Genomic DNA, 24,521 nt, shown 5'->3' with positions numbered 1-24,521 from the left:
CCTGCTCATTGTGTCTTTATCTGCCACTCCATACATATCCCCACCTTGTTATCAGGAAATGTTGCTTCTAAACAGTTATTTATTTATTTATTTTTATGTTTACCTCTTTACCTTTGTCCTGTTAATTTTTCCCCTTTGAGAGTCTCTTCACTTAATTTTTGCAGTATGAAATCCTATTCTCAGTCCAACTTAACTGCCATGAAAGCAGTTTCTATCCCTTTCTGTTTTTTTCCAAATTTGAGCACACGTACTCTCTCCTCCCCCCACTTCTCCCTCTCTTCTCTTTCTTTTTTTGCATATATGTGTGTAGCGCGTGTACATGATATTTGTGTGTGTGTCTGCATGTATGTGAGTGTGGGTATGCATGTGCTACAGTGCACATGTCAGAAGTCAGAGGACACCCTTGGGCGTAGATCCTTGCCTTCCACTGTTTTGAGACAGGGTTTGTTTGCTGCTGTGTGGTCAAGACTTGACCTGTAGACTTCCAAAGATTTTCCTGTCTTTTCTTCCCCTCTTCCCTTAGGGGCACTGGGATTATAGATGTGTGGTACTGTGTATGGATGTATGTGTTTTCTGTGACTCTCAACTACGTCCTCATGCATGCATAGCAAGTACTTTTACACACTGAGTCATCTCCTCAGCCCTTGAACTGTTTTTTTTTTTAACTCCAGTTCTCCCTGCTGTACACTTTACTTCCTTATAACTATTCTGACATCCACCCTCACATCCCCACTTACTTTTAGCCATTTTATACTAGTTTATGGATATATCTCATAAACAAATGTAACATTGATTAAAAGGAAGAGACAATGAGGAGATAATCTGTTGAAAAATGTCTTTCTCGTAATGATAGTAAAATGTGTTATCATTTATTATTTTTCAGTTAGATGAGGCCTACCATAAACAAGAGTAAGATGTGAGTTCAATGTACAGTTTCTGGAGCAGGTGTTTGAAACTATCAAGATACTTATTCTCCTTCAAGAGTTTCTGCCTCTTTTACAGCAGTCATTTTTTTTTTTTTGGTTATAAAATGTGTTTTTAATTGGAAGAATATTTTTGCACGTCCACCCCATGCCCCCATCTTCTCCCCAGCCCCTCTTAGGTACCTTACCTTCCACCTCTCCCATTGCCCATCCACTCCTACGACATGCTCTTTGTCTTTGATTATTATTGTTATATATGTATGTGTATGCACATATATATATATATATATATATTTTTTGTGTATATATATAGTTTTAGAGCTGAACGCTGTGTTGTTCACCCAATAAGGGGTCTCATCCATGGGAAAAACTGATTCTCCTAGAAGTCATTAATTCCCTATGGTTCTTTGTCTATGGGAGCAACTCTGAAAAATTTCCCCTTCCATGTTACTATGGCCATTGATGCTGCTATTGTTATGGTTTTGTTTATGTAGCCATTTCTAGTAGAGATTGTTTTACAGCAGACTTCCTAGTTTTCTGGCTCTTAACAATCTTCCTGCACATTCCTCCTCAATGTTTGCTGAGCGATGATGTTAGGAGCTATGATATAGATGTCTTTTAGGGCTGGACTTCCCACTCTCTTTTATCTGTGTGCTGTGTTCAACTGTAGTTTTCTGTGATCTGCATTTGCTGTAAAGAGAGGATTTTGTGATAAGGAATATGCACTTACCTGTGATGTAAGGATAAAATTTGCCTGGCCAGGCGTGGTGGAGCACACCTTTGATCCCATTACTTGGGAGGCAGAGGCAGGCGGATTTCTGAGTTCGAGGCCAGCTTGGTCTACAAAGTGAGTTCCAGGATAGCCAGGACTATACAGAGAAACCCTGTCTCGAAAAAAAAAAAAAATTTACCCTGTAGTAAGGAATTATGCTGGTTTAGCAAATGGCAGTAGTAGATTCTTATCTAATGTCCATGACCTCACTAGCCCCAGGAAGCTGGCTAGGTTTCTAGTACCTGGCTTAATTTTCCCTTGTTGAGTGAGCTTTAAGTCCAATTAGACAGCTTACAATAGTAATTTTTATTTTTTATGCTTTTTCTTAACTCCTATAGTCAGTTTGAAAAGAGTCCAGTAAGAAAAACAGCTGGGGGAATATATGAGAATATTATAGTTACTTAAATATGAAGTAGTCATAAATGGGAGAGGTTACCTATGTATGGGATGAAAATTTATAGTATGTTAAATGTTTGTACAGGTGCTTGTCTTTTTATTGGTCAGGTTGCATATATAGTTTTAAAAAAAAAATCTAACAAGTAGCATTCATTTTCTAGGCCGTTTTAATTCTTTAAAGGATAGTAAGAACAGTGGGGTGTTGGGAAGATGGCTCAGCAGCTAAGTGTGCATGTTGCTCTTCCAGGGGACTGGATTTGCTTTTCATACTCACAGTACCCATCACAGTGATCACATTGCCTAGAGCTCCTGTTTTAAGGGATCTGACCCCTTTCTGGCCCATTGGGATCTGTATGCAGGTCACATACAGACATGCAAGCATCAGCACACACATAAATACAAGTGAAAGAATGTTAAAAAAAGGAGCAACCAAAATACAGCAGAGGGCACTGTGGGATTTAGTTTTTCAAAGTATGTTTTAAAATGAGAAAGCGGTTGCCAATTTTGTGTGTGCAGTGTTGTAGACTTCAATTAATGCTGCAAAGAGCTGTGGAGTTCTTAACTTTCTTCCTCTTTTGAGAATATTAATAATTGTTGTTTTGGAAAATTTGAGTTAAACTATTAATTTTTTGGGAGTGGGTTTATATGTTTGTGTTTCTTTAGTTAATGAGTAAAAATCCTTTAAAATAGTAATTATTGTAAATCTATTCATAAATCCTTAAATTTTATTTTTACTTATGTGAGATTATCTTGACTAAAATCAGTACTGTAATAGGAAAAAGCTTTCAGTGAATATTGTTTAAGGGACTTAATTAGGTTTTGAAAGATGTGTTTGTAGGTCCTAGCATCTGAGATCCATGCCAGCCATAACTGCATTAGCCCCCAGGCTGTCAGAGGGGAGCTGGGAATGGCCGGTTATCCAGGTACTGCCACATTCGCTGTGGAGGCAGTCAGTCTGTATCTGCAGGCGTCCTACATAATCCGTTCCTGCATCTCTACTGAGAAACAAAGAAAAGCTTATCTCACTCAGATCCCTTAGGGAATTTTTTTTTTGTAGGTTCCATTCATATTTTAAAAATATAATTAAAATGTATTGGGTTATATAGATTTTTAAAGAAGATAAACCCTAATGAATGGAAAAACAATAATGTGTTTACAATGCATTATAAATGTAGTGAATGGAAAAATTCAACTCTTTGGTCATTCCATTATAATTAGATGTGCAGTATATATTAAAATAGGAATTGATTGAGTTTATTATTTAATATACTTTATACAGGTATGAAATTTTCAGACTTAAGTTTAGATATTTAGAGTTTTTTATTCTTTTTTTTAAAAGAGTATAGAATGAAGATGGCAATTACTCTGTAATTACTATTTATTAAGAGATAGTTTAACAGCTGAATAGTTAGTCATCATAGAATATGTGCTGTAGGAAAAGTATTTAAAATAGGAAAAGTATTTAAGGTAACAGACATAAGTTCTCAATATAAAGTAACTCACTAAATATAAAGTTGGTTAGTTGAAATGATAAGATGTTTTAAGGAACTGTAATTTGAGGCTGGAGAGAGAGCTCAATTATTAAAGTATTTGTCATACATACATGAGAATCTTAAGTTTGGTTCTTAGAGCCCCTATAAAAAGCTAGCTGGAGCTGGCAGTAATAGTACACAGCTTCAATTCCAGCACCCTTGAGGCAGAGGCAGGTGGATCTCTATGAGTTTGAGTCAAGGTTGGTCTGGGACAGCCAGGACTATAGAGAGAGACCCTGTGCCAAAACAAACAAATGAGGAAAAAAGAAAGAAAGAAAGAGAAGAAAAGAAAAGAAAAGAAAAGAGCTGCTGTGTTAGCACAGGAGCCTGCAACTTTCTGTCCAATCAGCCTACTTGGCAAGGTCCAAATCAGTTAACTACCCATGTCTCAGAAACCAGTGTGGATACCTCCTGGGGAGTGATGCTTTAAGTTGCCCTCTGTGCACATGAATACACTTGCACACACACCTGCACACATGTGTGCTCACACCAGTGAACTATAGTTTCAGTACTAAAGACTAAAGTTAAATACGTAGGAATTTGGTGTTTTATGAGGTTATCAAAGCATGAAAGGAAGCAATTAATTTTGGCTTATATCACACAGAGTTTACTCAAAGTGCTTAGCTGTTTTCTTTAGTAACAGGTTTGCCTCTTTCTTTCATCCTACCGCTTATTAAGTTGGTCACAGAATATTCAAATGGAGAACAGAAATGCTAGGATTGTAGTAGAAACGAATTACTTAAGTACTATAGAGAAAGAACATGAAGGAGGCATGAAATTTGATGACTAAGAAAAATGAAGGGATGGGATAGGAAATTGAATAGAAAAGCATCCATTGTGGAGGTAAGAGAGATTGTAGAGGTATTCTTTCATACACTGAACATTGTTTGAGATCCTGCTATGGCCTCGTTAGTAATGTAGCAACAAAAAGAGGAGGCCAGACTTTGTTGTCCTGTAGCTGACACTGTAGTAACCCTTCCCTCCAGCCCCCGGTATTCTGTTAATCACTATCTCCAATAGTGATTAAATATATGAAGGGGACATCAGGATAAGGAACCAGAAAGTGGTAGTAGGAGTGGATTCTTTTAGAAAGGTGTATTGGAACAGATAAGACGAAGAATGATGTCCTGCATGTAGGTGGAGCTAGTGAGACATCCTGGAAAGTAGACAAGTATAGGTACTCTGCCTCACCCCCCCCCCCCTCTTCTTTGGTTTTTCAAGATTTCTTTGTATCCCTGGCTGTCCTGAAACTCACCCTTGTAGACCAGGCTAGCCTTGAACTCTGAGATCTATCTGCCTGCTTCTGCCTCCCAAGTGCTGGGATTCAAGGCTTGTGCTTCCACTGCCTGTTTGTAGGGCACACCTTACCAGATACAGGACAAGAACAGCAGCTTATATCAGAGTAGGCCTAGGTGCTTCTTTTCTGCCATAATTTTTGTGTCAGTCTAGCTTAGCAGTCTGGCTCAGGTACAAGGTGATATGTTCCATACAGCACAGCTATAGATGACAGCTTCATACCTACAGGAATTAACACCTCATAACTCAAGCAAGTTTCTAGGGCTCTAAGTTAGGGAAACCCAAAGGATGGTGTCCTGATCAGGTCTTTATAGTTTCCCAGGCAATATGCATTGTATCAGTTGTGGATTGTCTTAATCATATGCAGGGTTGCCTAGTGATAGAGTTGTCAGGGCAACTAAACTGGTTGGCTAGGAAAGGTCATATCTTCATGAAGAGAAAATGGTTTCATTGGCTTGTTCATTTACTGTTCTGTTGTTTGTTCTCTGGTAACTGCTTTAAAAATTCAAAAGGCTTTGACAGTCTTCAGGTGCAGGAATGGGTAAGTAGGCAGCCTTTAGATAAGAATGAATTTAAGTCATTCAGTGGGAAGGAAACTCCTGCAGGGTGGATGCCTATAGGGAACTGCATCAGAGGCTGTCCTGTTACCCATCCCCCACTGCAGCGTCAATATTACCCAACAACTTGTCAGAAATACAAGTAGGTTTATTATTTCAAAAGTACTATTTTTATCAATTCTTTGAGAATTTCATACAATGTGTATTGATCATATTCACCCCAACTCTTCCCATATCTCTCCTTTCTGCCTTCACCTGTCAATACCCTCAACTTTGATATTTTACCTCCCACAGAGTCGATTTTTAAATTTTAATTTATCCTTATCTACCTATTAATTTCTCTTTTTTTGGTTTTTTCTTAATTAGTTATTTTCTTTATTTACATTTCAAATGTTATCCCCTCTCCTCTCCCCTCTCCCCCTGCTCCCCAACCCACCCACTCCCGCTTCCTTGCCCTGGCATTCCCCTATACTGGGGCATAGAGCCTTCACAGGACCAAGAATCTCTCCTATTGATGACCGACATTGATGACATGACATTCAGCAGTAAGGCCTTTTTTTTTCAATTAGTGATCAGTGGGGGAGGACCCAGCCCAATGTGGATGGGGTTATCCCTGGGCTTTTTGGTCTTGGGTTCTATAAGAAAGCAGTTTGAGCAAGCCAGGGGAAGCAAGCCGCTAAGTAGCATCCCTCCATGGCCCTGCATCAGCTCCTTTCTCCAGGATACTGCCCTGTTTGGGTTCCTGTTCTGACTTCCTTTGGTGATGAACAGCAATGTGGAAGTCTACATAAACCCCTTTTTTCCCCAAGTTGCTTTTTGATCATGGTGTTTGGTTGCAGTAATAGAAACCTTAAGACAGTAGGAGTTGAAGGAGTTGGTTGCTATAATAACTATTTCAACTAGTTGACCCACACTCTGTAGTTTAGTATAAGCATTTCTTACCTTGGGTTACATTACACTTAAGTAGAGGTAAGATTTGACAGTGGTCAGTCCTGAAGGTGAGTATACTGATAGGAATTAACTTGTCTACTGCTGTAAATGTCACATGCCATTATGACTGTAAGCACTCTTCAAGTGTTCATTGGTCATTTGTATCTCTTAGAAATTTGTTTATACACCTCATTCTGTCCTTTTGCTTATTAGATGATGTATTTCTTAATTTGGAGTTATTTATCATTTATAGTTATTAATTTCTAGTCACATGTTTGTCAGAGATTTGTTCTGTAGTTTCACTCTTTACGCTGCCTATTTCCTTTGCTATGGAGAGGCTTCCTGTGATACCAGTTGTCAGTTCGTTGTGAAAGTAACTTTTATTTGCCTGATGTCTCAGAAGCTTACTGCTGAATAAGCTCACTCTTTCTAGTACTTTCTGAACTCTGGCTGGCTGAGTCAACTCAGCTTTTCTGGCTTAAATCTTCTCCAAGATGACTGATTGAATCTGGCTTCTCTCAATGTCTCACTGAATTTCTCTGCTTGTTCTCAAACTAGCTCTGGCCATTTGTTCTAATCTCCTGGCTCCTCCTTATTCTTCTACTTAATCTGCCTCTGCTGACCTGCACTTGCAGCAAATCCCGAACTCTGACCATCGAAGATGGGAAAAACCTACATGAATGCCAAGGAAGGTTTCTCCAACCTCTTTCTCAAGCAGCTTTCTCAAACAGCTTTCTCAAACAGCATTCTCAAACAGCCTTCTCAAAACAGCATTCTCCTTCCTCCCCACCTGGGCACATCTTGTTTTTGTTTTTCATTAGTCCTCTGACCTAATCCCTCCCCCCTCTCCTGGATCCAATTAGAGTTCAGCCAGGGCCAGTGACTCAACAGGCGGGGCAGCACAGGATCATCCAAGTGCACAGGCTCAGGTTCTTGGTAAACAGGGATCAGGGGGCCCGGTCACACCTACGTCCCACATGCACTGACCTGTATGAATTCAAGAATGAACTCAGCTCCATTGCACTGTGCTCCCTGCACTGCACTCCCTGCACCACACTGCACTCCCTGCACTTTGTTCCCTGCACTGCCTCCCTGCAATGCACTCCCTGCACTTCCTATACTCCCTGTACTCACTGTACCACACTGCGCTCCCTGCACTTCGTTCCTTGCACTGCTTCCCTGCAATGCACTCCCTGCAATGCACTCACTGCACTCCCTGCACTGCACTGCACTCACTGCACCACACTGCGCTCTCTACACTTCGTTCCTTGCACTGCCTCCCTGCACTGACTGCCAGCTCACTCACCTCCCACCTGACTGGCTGAACTCCTTCACTCTCCCTGGACTGCTCTTCAGTAGCTTTTCTCCTGAGTTGGGTGTATTCTGTTTCTGACTCATTCTGTCAAATCTTTCTCTGATTTGTCACTTTGTTTGCCCCTCAACTAGACGTCATTATTTGGGATTAAAGTTGTGCAGTAAGGGAGTGTCTGTATTCCAGCTGGATCACACAGACCTTGGTCTTTGGATGTGATCAGAGCAACCATGTGGCTGGATTAAAAGTCCCTTTCAGCTCTTGGGTCATTTCCTGTGCTATTTGAGTTCATTACAGAAGGCCCTTACTTTATGTATGCTTATATTTTTCTCTAACACTTTCATTCTCAGGTTTAATGAGGGTCTTTGATGTATTTTGAACTTGGGGACAAAGCAACAGTTTTAGTTTCATTATTTAAAATCACTGTGTCCTGTTTTAGCAGTATTATTTGTGAAGAGGCTGTCTTTTTTCCCACTGTATGTTTCTGACTTCTTTGTAGAAGATTAAGTGGCTATTGACCTGAAGGGTTATCTATGGGTTCTCAATTCTGTTCTGTTGGTCAGTGTCTGGTTTTGTGCCTCTATAAGGTTGGTTGTGTTACTGTCTGTGGCTTTGTAATATGAGGCCTGGAATTTTGACACCATCAGTATTGTTTTTTTTCTGTTTAAGACTTCTGTGGTTGGGATTGAAGAGATAGCTCAGCAGTTAAAAGCGCACTTGTGGTGGGTGCAGGTTCAATTCCCAGAACCCACATGGAGACTGAAAACTGTCTGTAACTCTGGTTCCAGAGTCCAACACTCTTCTGGCCTCTCAGGCACTGTGTGGTCACACATAGATACAAACAGAGTACTCATGCACATTGTTCAGTTTCAGATCCTGGGACAAGGGACTGAGGTGCATATTTTACATATTAAAGTAGACCTGGCTTCCAGCTTCTCAGCATACCCTGTCCCTTACCATTCCAGCCCAGGGGCTCTTCCCTATATAGTTCAGACATTTTGTCTGCCACACGTCTCTCTCTTCTCCTCACCCTGTCCTCTCTGCCCTTTCTTTCTTGTCCCTCACCACATTTCCCCATGGCAACTCCCCTGGCCTAAATCTTTGGGGCCAGTGAACTCACCTTAGAGCAGCTTCCCAATAAATCTGCCTTTTATATATTCTAATCTGGCTTGAATTGGCTCATTTTGCCACCAGAGAGAGAACCTATCACACATAAAATACATAAATTTAAAAGACTATTGTGGCTATTTGAATTGGTTTGTGATTTTTTTTTGTTTGTTTCTTCTACGAAGAATGAAATTGTGACTTCAGTGTTAAATGTGGATATATTTACAATTGCTGTTTGCTTAATTAATTACTTCCTTTATTAATATGTGGTGGCCTTAAGTCTTCTGGCTAATTTTGGTTTGGGTCTTTTTTTTACCAGGTATCAGCCATGTTTTTGGTTTCTATTTTCTTGACACTGTTTTTGATCTTTGCCTCTCAGTCTGTGGGTGTTTTGTGTTTTGTTTTTGCTTTTTTTTTTTTTCCCCAATGGGTTATGAGCTGTGGAGACAATAGACAGTTAATCTATTTTTTGAGTCTGCATCCAGTCCATGTCCCTTTACTTATGAGTTGAATCCATTTACATTAAGGTTGTTACTGAGAGATGTTTACTGTTTACTAAATCCTGTAATTTGTTGATTCTTCCTTTGCTTGGCTGGGTTATTGTTTTTCATTTTCTCACTTGCTAAAATCAGAGGTTTCCTAGTTTATTATTATAGACAAGTGGACCTCCTCCTAACTTTTTTTTTGTTTATCCTTCCTCTCCTGAAATTTATTTCTTGTGCTCTTAGGACCTGAGACTATTTTTTTTTTTTTTTTCTGCCTCTGGGTCCAGGCCTTTTGTTTTGTCCTGAGTTCTGTTCTTGATATGAAAAGAAAAAAGTATCGCTTCATGAATGAAAAGGCACTGGTGACCTAGTGACTACTTTTCCATTAAAGACAACTAATATTTATTGAAGTTCTTTAATATTGACCAATTAAATTGGTATTGTAGTGGATTGAATCTATGGCTTTGTAAGTGCTAACCAAGTGCTATACCACTGATTGTGGTGTACTGCCAAGCCCAGAATCTCTATGGATGGAGAAGAATTTACTTAAATCTCTTTCATAATTTCATGTCTAAAATACCTTATTAAATTAATTATTGATGTTTTATTTTGAACTTATATAGCTTTATAAGCCTTCTTAGTTATAAAACACGGCATGATATTGACTGGCATCGTATTAGGATGATGTTCTATCACATCTTAAAAACTCCCTGGTTCTGTTTTCTCTTTTAGCCGGCCCCAGAAAGTGTGCTTGTGTCCATATCTCCCAGCGTACCCACTCCAGATCTCTACCCATTTGTACATAATCCAGCATCCAGCAGAGGTGAGTTAATGTCCTCAGGTGAGACATGAGTCCACTGAGGAAACACGTGTGTGAGCATGTGCATTCCTCACTGCTCCGTAGTGTCCCAGAAAAACCATTATTGATGAGAAGTATATTTTATATTTTGAAAGCTTTATCTATTAGATGATAATAGATGCTTGAGACAATGTTTCATATGATTTTATTATAGGGTAAAGATTTAGAACTCCCCCAGATTTGTATGATACAATATTCATTTTTTGTGAATAAAGAACTCAAAAAAATGATTACTTTTAAAATTTTGGTCATAGCCTTTGCTCTCTGATGTCTTTTTTTGTTAGAGTAGATACTGACTTTGGCATTTTACTCTGTCAAAATGGATATGAAGGTAAAATTTTCTTTCTTTTATGTGGCTAGAACAAACACATTTACTTTGTGCCATCTGTGATACTTTTAAATTAACATTCTTCTCTGTTTAGAAGTCTACATGTGCTAGTGTGTGTGCATATTTGTGAGTTTTGATTTGTGATGAGGGGATGTAAGGAAATCATAGAAAATTGTAAATGAGTCAGTACAAACCTAGTGAGTGAGTGATGTAAATGGACTTAGTGTTAACCCAAGTGAGAACTCCTTAGCGTCTAGAACTCAGGACCTCTTATGTCCAAGCAGGCTATAACAGACAGATAATAGTAATTATTTTATTTTTTAAATTCACAGCCTATTCAAAGATACAACAAGGATGTGAAATAAATTAGCCTTTATGTTTTCTGAATGATGGATAGTTTCTTTGTTGCAAGTTATTTCTTGGCAGCTCCTCCTCAGACTTCACAGCAGGGTCTTGTGATGCTGACATTTTGCTGGTGGGTTTGCTTACTGTAGTAAGAATTTGGTTTCTTTGAAAAACACAGAAATATTATGGGATTATGTTTTTGTTCCAGTCCCAGGTGTGGAGTATATGGGACTGCTTTAGATTGTCCACAGCAGCTGATTTGCCTCCTGCTCTAGCATGGGCGTGATTCTGCCAGCTGCAGATAGTTTCTTCCATAATGTAACATGTTTGGAATTCTGAGAACTTTTCAGAGGGTATATAAATACTTGGGCCCTACCAGGTGGAGTGGGTTGTTGGCTGTTAGATGGTTGCTGTTGGTTGTGGTTTGTTAAGTAATCTGTGCAAAGAAGAAACAAGAAGAAATTAGATGTCCTGCCGGCAAATATCAAACTTACCCCAAGGAACTCAGTGGCCCTACCCAGCAGTAAGTAGTCAAATGACAGTGTCGCCCTCTTTCCTCTGCTTTTTTCTCTCCACTCTATGGTTAGGGGTTTAAAAGGGTGGAAAAGAAGGTAGACAAAGTGGAAGAAAGAAGAACCCACAAAGTAACGAAAGACCAGCTACATGTTGCTGCAGTTAAGATTGTAATATTGTACAGTTTATATTTACAGAAAACAATAGCTTCTTGGTCATAGGGAGTTAAAAACCTGAATTGTATTGATTACTGTACATATTAATATGTACAGTGAATATTTGTATATATTATGGTACAAATATGATACTTTTTCATAGTTGTCCTAAGATATTAGATAGCCTTCAAGATGTAGTTTTAAACGTTGATTTGTGGTGATTTTTATGTTTTGAATTTTTTTACAGGTATTTAAAAAACCCAGAATTTTCAGTTTAGACGATCCATTATGACCACTACAGTTTTATTTTATGGATAGACTAACCAAATAGATTCCCCTATCAGCAGAGGGACTTCCTGGTCTTCATCTAATTCATTAATACTAGGCTTCCTGTGTGTAACTTCAGCACACTACTTTGCATAAACTGATTTGACAGTTTCATGGGTCTCCCATGAAAATGGGATTGAAAACCATTTGGTTGGGTTCCAGGAGTGAGATTTAGGGAAAGAGATGTGGTAGAGTGGATTGCTTGGAACTGATGTGATGTATATTTCAGGAGTAGGGACACATGTAAAACATGCTTAAGAACAAGCGGTTATCTCAAAAATAAGTAAAAAGAATCTTTACAAGGAAGGAGTATTACGCCAAATTGCATGACCTTATGAACTATGTATTTAGCCATAATGATATAATCACTGTATATTTACTTAGTTAAATTCACTATCAGATGTGAGAGTAAGCTGTAAGGTGAGCGTGCAGAATGCTGACTTGTTAGGAGAGGCTGTACTTGCAAAGAGCCAGTGTTCTAGAGCAAGACTGCCTGAGTTTTGATGCTGTTGGCTATGGATATACTGCATAGCCTTATGCGAGATAATACCTCTCTCTGGGCTTCAATCTCCTGTGGCTAAGATGGATGTAATAAAAATTTCATTTCTTAACTGGTTTGAGAAAAGTAAATGGGTATTATATTTATATGCCACACACTTGGAATTGTATATGTTAATGTTAGCTATAATGATGATCATTTGCAGTTTATAATATAAGAATTGAAAAATCAAAATTGTAACAGATATAATAGCAAATATGGAAGTAATTCTTGGAAGCAAAAGCTAACAGTTAAAGCAATTGCTTCTTGGACATGGTACGGGGGTGTACACATGGGAAAATTAGGACATTTAAAATCTTTGTGACTATTTAATTTGACATATATGAATGTATTACTTTAACACAGTGGCAAACCTCCTGCCTCCATAGAGCTAATGCTAGAGTTGTGATAACAGGAAGGCTTCTTGTGACCAGTGAAGCTAGGATGCTGGGGAAAACTACTGATGGTGATCAGCGTTTTCTTGGCAATCGTGAATCCTGAAAGTGCGGCCCATTTACATGGGAGGAGAAGGAGGCTTTCAAGGGTGGGCAGTGTCTGCATCAGCAACTTAGAATTGTGTAAGAAAGCTACTTCCCTTTTGCAGGTGACATTGTGGAGACTTTTGTATTCTTGTTTAGAGCCCAGTGTTTTGTTCCTTAAATTGTTCCATTTGGCCAATAGCAAGTGTCAAAATTAGTGGCTATCATTTTGACATAGCCTTTTTTTTTTTTTTTATCTTTTGAGCATTTTGCTGCTTTTTTGGTATAGAGAAACAGGTTATCTGCTGCAAGCTGGCATGTTCAAAATGTAATTACTGTTGAAATAAAAAGCTTATCAGTAAATTATTTAGTTTAACACAAATTTATATGCATTTATAATTTATTTAGTTTATTATTAAGATTTGTTAATTATACATAATAATGGATTTCCTTATGGCATTTGCATGCATATCTACAAAGTATTCTCCCCTTATAATTTAAAATTCTAACCATTAGCCTGTAAATATATCTAAATAAGTTTAAAAAGTGTGCTTTTATTATACTGATAGAGAAATGTTATTGCTTCTTAAACTCTGATCTTGATTAAACGGCTTGCAAAAATATATTAAGCTAGAACCCAGATATTTCTCAGAGAAGTTTTTCTTTCCTCAGTGCTGATGCTGACACTAGGCCCTTGTATGTGATGAGCAAGCACTTTCTCACTGAGTTTGATCAGGAAAGTTCAGAAGTGCTTCTCTAGGTGATAACGCCATGCTTCAATGTTTCATTAAAGGAAAGCAAAGTGCTGCGCACAGTCCCTCTGCTAGCAGCGTGCCTTCCCCCAGACAGATGCACAGTCAAGATTGGCCGCCGCTTCAGTGAAGAGCGGTAAGTGGACTGACTGACAGGGTGGTTGAGAATAGTTCTGTTCAACGTAGATGTTCCTTTGGGAGGGTTAAAAATGATGCCACTGGCCATTGGATAGGAAATAAGGAAGAAGAGCATGGAAGGACTGTGCTGAGGACACAGCACTCCAGGCACCAGAAGCTGAGGCTCTGACTGGCCTTTGCATTAGTGTCTCCCTTCAGTTAGATGGCAGAGGGAACGCTGCTTAGGGATTCACTAGTGCAGTAGAACTGATGTTTTCCCTATACCTAATAAAGATATCTTAAAAATTATTGTTTTAGAGATGTTGAACTTTCAACTGTTTGCCGGGACTCTGGTACATTAATATTATATCCAGGGGCTGAAGCTACTAATTTGGAAGAATTTATATTAGATTCTCCTGTTTATCCTTCTACAATCATCCTCATTGATGGTACATGGAGCCAGGCTAAGGACATTTTCTATAAGAATTCCTTGTTTCGACTTCCCAAACAGGTAAACTAACTACTTTAACAAACAATAAGTTCTATTGTATAATTACATATATTTAGTTTTTTGGTGAAAAAATATACTTTAATATATGAGTTAAGTGGTATTCATGTGTATGAATATATGCACTTAGATATGCCTATAAGTGAGTATATATATACTTACATTTTTATGTAGAGAAAATTTAATTGTATCATCTCTTTATGTATATAAACAATTTTGTTAAGAAGTATTATATTTAGCTGGACAGTGTTGGCACATACCTTTAATCTCAGTACTTGGGAGGCAAAGGCAGGTGGATCTCTGAGTTTGAGTCAGTGTTGGTCTATAGAGTGAGTTCCAGGACAGCCATAACTACACAGAGAAACCCTGTGTCAAAGGGAGGGAGTGGATTGAGGGAGGGGAGGAGAAAAGAAAGAAAGCTATATTTAAATACCTACTTCGTTCTTATTAGTAATGATTAAACTTTTGGCAGAGTTAGTCATTATTATCATATGATTTATTTTTCATTTTTTAACATTTAGTGTGTGTGTTTCAGATTTGACATGATTTGTAGTAATCAGAGTTTTTGAAGTGCTGGGTTATGTTTGTGTCCCTGGGGTGAGCTCTCCTGACTTGATATGCTGTGTGCAGCTGGAGCTTGTACTCGGTGTAATGTATTGAACTGTAATGCGCATGTTTCTGTACTTCTGCCTGGCAGGTTTGGGCACCAAGGTTGTTCCAACTTCATAGGGTAAATGGAAGGACTATTTCTTTATGGTCTGGAATAATTCTGTAGAATTAGATCCTCCATAGGAATGAGATGGAATGAATTGATAAAGCTGTCTGCTCCGGTCACTTAAAAAAGGTAGCTCTTAAATCCCTTCAAACTCTTGTGTGGGTACTTCAAGCTTTCTAGTTACATTTGGCCTTTCTTTCTGTATTTCTTTAGGGAATTCTCCCTTCCAAATGAGCAGTAATATACATTGTTACATAGTTAACTTCTCCTGAATGCGTTCTTTCTTGTTTCTTATAATATATACTCAGATCCCCACATACAGATACACAGAGATATACCCATGTATATATACATGTACATAAACACACACACACACACACCTCTTTACACCTCACGAAGTTCTATACCTTATGAGCTTTTCAAAGCTTCTACATTGTTTATAGTTGCTGTTATATTTTGTTTTCACTTAATTAATTTTATCTTGATCAATTTTTCAGTTGTATTTTTAATTGTAATAATACTTGCCCATGCTTATGGAGTGGTTCTCTGGAGCAGGTATATATGCTTAATGATAAACTCGTGTCCTGAGTGTCATTACTGTGAGTATTCATTGTTCTTTTGCACTGAGAACATTTCCTCAACTGTGATTGTTTCTTTGTGGTAAGAATACTTAGATTTGTTTTCCAGCTATTTTGAAGCTGTCTGTTCTTGTCCGGAACGACTGTACAGTGTGATGAGCATGAGCACCTCCTCCTCCCGTCTCACTGGGTCCCGTACCGTGGCCTGTCACTCCCATCTTTGCTTTTCCACCCCTCACCCCTCTGCAGTCTTTGCCCATTATTTCTCCTCAGTGCTGTGATAAGCTTTAGGTTCCGCAGGAGTGTGATTGTGCAGCACGTTTCTTTCTGTGCCTGGCTGTGTTACCCAGGATGTTGTTGTCATTGTCTATGCAGGTGCTGCAGATGGCAGGGCTTCATTCTGTATGGCTGACTCATATCTCACCACACACGAGTGAAACTCATATATGGAGGAGACTCTCTCTCTTCTTCCTCCTTGTACAGTTTTCTTTGAAGAATTTTCTCTGTTGTGGTTTGGTTGCCACAAAGTCCTTTAATTTGTATGTATCTTGAAGTATCATTATTTCTCAGTTTTTAAACATAACATCAATGGGTATAGCATTTTCTGTTCATAGTTACTTGCTTTCTGAGGTTGAAATATTTCACTTCATGCTTTTCTGGCTCTGTAAAGTTGCTGATGTAAAGGCTGGTTATTGTGGTGTTCCTGCCTCTGCATGTACGTTGATGGCTGTCTGATTCTACTTTTAGTATTGTTTCTTTGTACTGTTGACATCTTGGCTATGATATATCATGGAAATGTCATCATGATATCAAGGTCATGCCAATTTGTGGTTCTCCTATGTTTTTATGTGTACTTTTTTCTATAGGTTTGGGATTTTTTTTTCTGCTGTAATTTCATCAAAGACAGTATGTGTTTCTTTTAGCATTACCTCTGCTCCTTTTTTTTTTTAATCCCATAAATTCTTAGGTCCCGATTCTTGAGTATATCTCAGTCTTCATGGAAATATTGGTTGTTTTAAGTAGTTTTGCTCATATATGTATTGTCTTAGGGTTTTACTGCAATGAACAGACATCATGACCAAGGCAACTCTTATAAGGGCAACATTTAATTGGGGCTGGTGTACAGGTTCAGAGATTCAGTCCATTATCATCTAGGCAGGCATGGTGCAGGAGGAGCTGTTAAGTCACTAGTATGAGATCCATTATTATTATTATTATTATTATTATTATTATTATTATTTGGTAGACACTTAGCTAATTTAGCTTTTAGAACCGTCTTTATTATATCCCATAAATTTGATATGTTATGTATTCATTTTCACACATTTATAGAAAGTCTTTAATTTCTTAATTTATGTCTTGACCCATTTTTTTTTTAATTCAGTAGGAGTTGTTTGAGTTCCATGAATTTTCAAGATTTCTGCTATTTCTTTTGTTGTTGATATCCAGCTTTGATCACAGTGGTCAGATAGGATGCAAGGTATTATTTCAGTTTCCTTGTATATGTTTAGATTTGTTTTGTGTCTGAGTATGTGGTTAATTTTGGAGAAAGTTCCATGAAGAGCAGTGTAGAAGGTATATTCTTTTGTGATTGGGTGAAATGATCTGTATGTTAGGTCTATTTGCTTTATACTGTCTGTTCCCTCCAGTACTTCTCGGTTTAGTTTTTGTATGGATGACTTGTCCATTTGTGAGAGTGGGTTACTGAAGTCTCCTACCAACAGTGTGGGAGGGTCAGTATGTGTTTTAAGCTGTAGTAGTGTTTCTTTTTAAATTTGGGTGCCTCTGTGTTTGGTGCATAGATGTTAAGAATTGCAATGTGGATTTTTCCTGTGATGAGTATGTAGTATTTTTCCCTATCTCTTCTGATTAGTTTTGATTTGAAATATAAGTTATTCAGATATTAAAATGGCTACACAAACTTGCTGCTTATGTTCATTTGCTTGGAATATCCTTTTACCCTGAGGTGATGTCTGTCCTTGATGTTAAGTGTGTTTCTTGGTGGGTCCTGTTTTTGCATCCATTCTGTTAGTCTCTGCTTTTTACTGGGGAATTAAGACCACTGATATTGAGAGATGTCAATAAGCTCTGTTGATTCCAGTTATTTTGTTGTTGCTATGGTTTGTGTGTGTGTGTGTGTGTGTGTGTGTGTGTGTGTGTGTGTGTGTGTGTGTATTTTTCATGGATTCATGGAACATTTTATTTTCTTTGTCGTGATTGAAAGTTTTCTGGGTATAGTAGTGTGGGCTGACATGTGGGCTCTTAGAGTCTGCATTATGTCCTTCTGGCTTTTAGAGTCTCCATTGAAAAGTTAGGTGTAACTCTAATACACCTGCCATTATATGTTATTTGGTCTTTTTTCCCTTACAGCTTTTATTATTCCTTTTTTTTTCTGTGTGTTTAGTGTTTTGATTATTATATGCTGGGGGGACTTTCTTTTCTGGTCCAGTCTATTGTTTTGTATGCTTCTTACACCTTGATAGGTATGTCATTCTTTAGGTTGGGGGGATTTTCTTGTATGATTTTGTTGATTTTTGGTTTTTGTTCCTTTTATCTGGTTTTCCTCTTTCTCTATTTTTATTCTTAGATTTGGTCTTTTCACAGTATCCCGGATTTCCTGGATGTTTTGTGTGAAGGGTTTTTTAGATGTAACAATATCTTTGACTGAGGTATCCATTTCCTCTCATGAGGCTTCAATGCCTGGGAGTCTCTATTCCATCTCTTATATTCTGTTGGTGAGGCTTGCCTCTGAGGTTTCTGTTCAGTGTTCAGTGTTTTTTCAAGATTTCCCTCAGTTTTGGCTTTCTTTGTTGATCTGTTTCCACTTTTAGGGCTTGAAACGTTTTTTCATTCTTCTCACTGTTTATGTTTTCATAGATTTCTTTAAGGGTTATTTAATTTAGTCATTTCTTCTCCAAGGTTTTTATATATATATATATATATATATATATATATATATATATTTAAATGCTACTTTAAGGCCATTTTATCATGCTTCAGCTATGCTGCAATGCTAAGGGCTTGCTGTGGTAGGTTTGCTAGGCTATGGAGACATTGCTGTGGTAGGGTTGCTAGGCTGCGGAGACATACTGTCCTGGCTATCCCAGGTTTACACAGGCTACTCCTGAAGCAGAAGGGCTAACAGTATATCTTCTCCTCTCCCTCAGTTCCTCTGCATCCAGCCCTGAGGTCTTTCCCCAGCCCTGTAGCAGGTCACTTTCTGCAGCTCCCACATCCCTGAGCCTGAGTGGGGAGTATGATATAGGCATCACCTTTCGAACTGAGCGCTCTGGAGTCTTTTATTTGCATAGTGAGCTGTTGTAGAGTCCAATAACAGTTTTCCAGTAGGTTTGGCAATTGTCATTCTAAGACAGTGCCTGCCTTTTCTGTTAGAAGGCGAGGAAGCAAAGCAAGATCAAGAGATCAAGATAAAGGCCTACTTCTTGGGGGCTGGAGAGATGGCTCAGATGCCTTGGTTTTGATTGTCTTCTAATGTAAGAAGCTTCTGTGATGAATGTTGAGAGATGTACCTATGTATGGGTATAGCAATAAGTCATGAGGAATCATTTTAATGTAGTATCCATTAAACAGAATAGAAATTTTTCCATATGGTTGGATTTATATTCTTTTTTTAAAAAAGATTATTTATTTTAGGTATATGACTACACCATTGCTCTCTTCAGACCAGAAGACAGCATCAGATCCCATTACAGATGATTGTGAGCCACAATGTGGTTGCTGGGAATTGAACTCAGGACTTCTGGAAGAGCAGTTGGTGCTCTTAACCGCTGAGCCATCTCTCTAGACCCTGGATTTATATTCTTTTATTAGACTACTAGTAAATTGAAAGTTAAAGTGTGAGATTTCCTCCATTTATTTCTGATTTTAAAGGAAATATTATAAATATTGGAAAGTGACAGTCCTGCCTGACGAACAATAATGGCATTTCTATACAATATGCCTTTTGATCATTTGTACTGTGGGTATCAATCACATGAATAATTTTACTAATATATATCTATGAGGAACCTTCCTCAGCTATCCTGTAACATATTTTTAATCACTTTTTTGGATTTTTTTTATGTTTATGTTTCATCTTACTTTTTGGCCGGTAGATTACTAAATCCATGAGAAGAGTAACTGTGGTCTTACTGTGCTATGTTTAATAAATATTTATTTATTTGCATTACTGGGACTTGAATCTAAGATCTTCCCCAGGTGAGGCACCTGCTGGATCTCTGAGATTCATCCTCAGAAAACTCTTTACAAGTGGTAATACACTGATACCTTTGTAGTTGCTCATTTGTGTTGCTGTAAGGGAGCACCACAGGCTGAGTAATGGGTAACAAACAGAAATTGGTTCCTTACAATTAATTGGAATCGAAAAGTCCAATAACAGTTTTCCAGTAGGTTTGGCAATTGTCATTCTAAGACAGTGCCTGCCTTTTCTGTTAGAAGGTGAGGAAGCAAAGCAAGATCAAGAGATCAAGATAAAGGCCTACTTCTTGGGGGCTGGAGAGATGGCTCAGCAGTTAAGAGAATTGACTGATCTTCTGAAGGTCCTGAGTTCGATTCCCAGCAACCACATGGTGGCTCACAACCATCTGTAGTGGGATCTGATGCCCTCTTCTGGAGTGTTTGAAGACAGTTATCGTGTACTACCTACTTCTTTAGCTTTTTTATTGACTGATTTTACTTAGTCATGAGGATACTACCTAACCAAACCCTATTAGCCAGTTTGGTCCCATTTCCAATACTGTCACAGTGAGAATTATTTCCAATAAAGGAATCCTGTGGGACATGTTTAAGGATAAAACCACAAAGGCTACCAAACTACCATAAACATTTCTGTATCTAATCAGAAGTTAGACTTGAAGACAACAGAGCCAAGCCTTAAACAACAACAACAAAAGGCATAATAATACAGTTAATTTATTGTGCATGTGCACGTGCGTGTGTACACACACACACACACACACACACACCTTTTTGTTGTTTTGAGACAGGTTTTTTTTTTTCTATGTTAGCCCTGGCTGTCCTGGAACTCACTCTGTAGACCAGGCTGGCCTCTGCCTCCTGAGTATTACAGGATTACAGGGATGCGCCACTCTGCCGGGCTAGGCTTGTACCTTTTAAATTCTCTCTTGCTTTTTATCTTCTTACATAATAAGAAAAAATAATCTATATTTAGCAGCCCAATCGACAGTTTATGTTGGTTTATGTTGTTCACTGTTGAGTTAGTTGCTTTTGTGTTTCTGTCACAGAACAGCTGACTGACCTGTGTAAAAAAAGGTTTACTCCAGGTCCTTGGTTGTTCAGCTCCGTTACTGTGGCCTGGTAGGCTGAGCATCGTGATGGCAGATGTGTGGGGAAAACTGGGTATTAAAAAGTTACCTTTCAGCCGGGCATTGGTGGCACACGCCTTTAATCCCAGCACTTGGGAGGCAGAGGCAGGTGGATTTCTGAGTTTGAGGCCAACCTGGCCTACAAAGTGAGTTCCAGGACAGCCAGAGCTATACAGAGAAACCCTGTCTCAAACCCCCAACCCCCCCAAAAAAATTACCTTTCAAATTGTGTAATATTTTATTAGTAGCACATAAATAGCATGTATGAAGGTTTACCTAGGATACTACAATTAAGAATTAATTTTTCAGACATTAATTTTACTCTGTTTTCTATAATGCATATTTCAAAAAGAGTATTATTTATTTTTTTAATTTGATACTGGTTTCTGTGAATTGCTTTTAATTTTCTCACAGGAGTGTTATAAATGCTTTTTTGTGGTTGGCTGTGCCCATAATGTCCTTACCGATGTCTATGTTAGTGATAGTTGTCTCATTTGCCTGTTGCTGCCTGCACAGAGAGCACCTGACACAGCAGAACGGAGACCGCTCAGTCACATGCACTGAAGGAAGGTCCCTAGAGATGAGTAGTGCATGTGCTCTAACTGCTGGTTCACAGTGTGCTGTAAGATGTGCACCAGCTTTCCTCTGGGCATCTGACATGTGGCCTGTGTGAGGCAGAAGGTGGCTGCATGACTAGCCTCCAGGAAGAACTGTAGATACTACTTCTGAGACGCTCCTCCTGTAGCCAACACTGCACATCCTGTTAGGATTCACTGCTGCAGGACTTGGGTGCATCTCCTTCTGTTCCGATTATCACTACTGTTAGAGGGCTCTAGGAACCTCATGCATGCTTTCACTGGGACCAGACCCCTGGGTCTTTTTGTTGCTTTTTCTTTTGTTTCTTTTGCTGTACTAATTCATAGTCATAACATTGACTTTGGGTGTTTAGTCCTGTCAAGTCACTGAATCTTTGTGTAGTTACGGGAACACGTAGAACACTACTGAAACTTAGTGGCTCAAAGCCCCAGCTGTTTTACATTATCTCACAGTCCAGTCACAGCTCAGTATGCTGCTGACAGAGCTCACATTGAAATATTCATCACATGGTTGGCTTGGACTAGAAGGTTAAGATAGTTTCTGCAAATACCTGGCACACTGGCATGTATAGCTGGTCGGTGGAATCAGACGGTTGGTTGGAATGGATGCCTGTAGCTTTTGTGATATTAACACCCTAAATGAAACCAGGCTAGACAGATCATTTAATTTTTTTATTTTATATCCTGGACTACCTTGTGTTTTTATTAGGAAGAAAAAGTGTAGTCCTGAATTCCCTATTGTGCATGTATGTACATTGTATATAAGCTGGTTATTGAAAGCAAGAGCACAGTGAAACCACTGACCGGACTACTCCATCCACAGAACGAAAGGCTTATTAGGGAATCACACTGTCTACTGCGGTGTGGTGGGGGTCAGAGAGAACAGCAACATGGTGGAAAAGCAAGCAGATTTTATATGACTGTGAGTGGGGTTGTGGTCTTTGAGCTAATACAGGCTATTCAGATTGACCAGGAACTATCCTTTGCCTGAGGCAGTTGGCCATTGTGTGGATAAGGGACTTTGTGGTTTTCATTCTAATATAGAAACCTACCCTCCTTCAGGCTTCTGTTTACCCAATAGCAGTCCTGCTTACTTGGTCAGAGCCCCCTTCCATTTACAACACTGGTCTTTTGAGTCCTTTTGAACCTAACAGTAATTCCTTTCATTTCTCCCCAACTATCTTTTTCAAATCTTAAGGAACATGTTTTTATTCTTTGAATGGTTCTATGTGCATATATCTTTGGTTGTCTTATTAATACATAACATCCTCTCTTGGCTCGTATTTCTAAGATAAGCAATGCTCTGATTATATACTCATTATAGGGTGTCTGTTCCCCTGTTTTAATTTCAACCTTTTCAGGTTCATAGTTTATTTGGGAGTAAAAATCTGTCCAGCATATAAAACTGAGAGCTAAGGTACACTCTAACTTTTGTTTTCCAGAAGAACTATGGAGAAAAGACTTCTATTTATAGAATATATTACAGATCCTATTCTATGTCTAGAAATTAGTTTCACTTAATATAGAAACATTTCCAACATGTTAAGAGAAACATTTCTTGTTTGCTCACTCCTTTGTAGCTCCTGATAGACCTTGCAGTCCTTCCCTCTGAAGCATGGAGAATCTTCAAATCTTATCTAGGGATAATTTGATCTTTTCATGTACAGATTCATTCAGTGCTTCTATGTGAGTGTTAGTTTGTTTATATTTAATACTTGTGTTTATATTTTAGCATTTATAAGTGATAATTTTTGGAGGTATTACAAGTTAGAAAATAATTTTGGATAAATTTTATTTTATGTAAATAAAAATTGAGGTATAAATACTAGTGGTTTTATGTCATTATGAATTAGCAAGCTTGAGAAAAGAAGAAAGGAAAGAGAAGAGGGATCTTCTGACTTCAAATCTCCCTGCTGGCCTCAGTCTTTCCTAGGTTCCTCTCGGTTTTAGGGACAGCTATGTGTCCATCTTTGTCTGGACAATGAATTTGTTTTGTTTGCTTTTTCCTTCCTTCCTTATTTCTTTTTCTTCCCTTTCCTTCCTTTTCTCTTCCCTTCTTTTCCTCCCTCTGTCCCTCCGTCCCTCCGTCCCTCCCTCCCTCCCTCCCTCCCTCCCTCCCTTCCTACTTTGTCTTGGTTGAGGTAGCAGGTAACATTTGGCTCACAGTTGAGGTTGAATGAATGATTTTAGCTTTGTTTTTGGAAACCTCAGGAGAACCACAAAACTTTTGTTGAATCCATGTTTATTTTAATACTCTGTCTAGATGAATTTATTTTAGCCCTGAATTCTGAGTTCATAGTCTGCTTACCTTAATGGGACCCAGGCCTTGCCTTAAGTCACTAGTATTTTAGGTTTTGCTCTCACACACTGGATCACAGTCCTCCAACCACTTGTTTCAAAGTAGCACAGTGGGCTGCTGCCCTCTGCCGCTTACCTGTCCTTCTCATTAGATAGAAGGATGTTTGCTTGACTACTGTTTGGGTGCTACTGGAGACCTTATAAGGAGTTTTAGGAGAAGTGCGGGTGGAGCTGGGAGGGAGGATGACTGTGGTCTGGATATGTTGTATAAGAGAAGAATCTATTTTCAATAAAAAAATACACACCTTTTCAGATTAAACAAAAGTAGTTGTTTTGGTCACCAGTGTTGGGTAGAACCTTATAATCACACTCCTTAATTTCCACTCCCTCCTTTTCCACAGTAGTGGGTACTGGCATTGAGATTCTTAATGCTCTTTTTGTGTATACCATTCATTATAGAAATCCTAAATTACTAATTAGACATATAATTGTTTGTACATAATATGTTTTCATTCAGATTTTCTGTACTATTCTTGTGATGTTGATAATTCAGGATCTCATTAAAGCAGTACATTCTCAGTCTTCAGTTTGAAGGGGTGGTTCAGATCTGCCAGTCGTTTCCAGATAGATATGACCGAGTGGAAAGAGGATACGAGAGCCGGGTGTGGTGGCGCACACCTTTAATCCCAGCACTCGGGAGGCAGAGACAGGCGGATTTCTGAGTTCGAGGCCAGCCTGGTCTACAAAGTGAGTTCCAG

At 38.7% G+C, this 24,521-nt stretch overlaps 1 protein-coding gene across 2 annotated transcripts in view; it reads left to right on the top strand.

Moving 5' to 3' along the window:
* Positions 1–24,521, top strand: part of Dtwd2 (DTW domain containing 2) — a 54,021-nt gene that overhangs the window by 12,156 nt on the left and 17,344 nt on the right. Inside the window, exons 2-4 of one of the 2 annotated variants that reach the window (XM_021214887.1) lie at positions 10,043–10,133; positions 13,648–13,742; positions 14,042–14,234. In XM_021214887.1, the coding sequence (XP_021070546.1) occupies positions 10,043–10,133; positions 13,648–13,742; positions 14,042–14,234 (379 nt within the window). The remainder of the gene's footprint in view (positions 1–10,042; positions 10,134–13,647; positions 13,743–14,041; positions 14,235–24,521) is intronic. The other variant, XM_021214889.1, reaches the window with a different exon arrangement.

This window comes from Mus pahari, chromosome 15 (genome assembly GCF_900095145.1).
Source record: "Mus pahari chromosome 15, PAHARI_EIJ_v1.1, whole genome shotgun sequence".
Taxonomy (NCBI): domain Eukaryota; kingdom Metazoa; phylum Chordata; class Mammalia; order Rodentia; family Muridae; genus Mus; species Mus pahari.
Note: the sequence above shows the minus strand (reverse complement) of the source record. Positions and strands in the feature narration are given on the sequence as shown.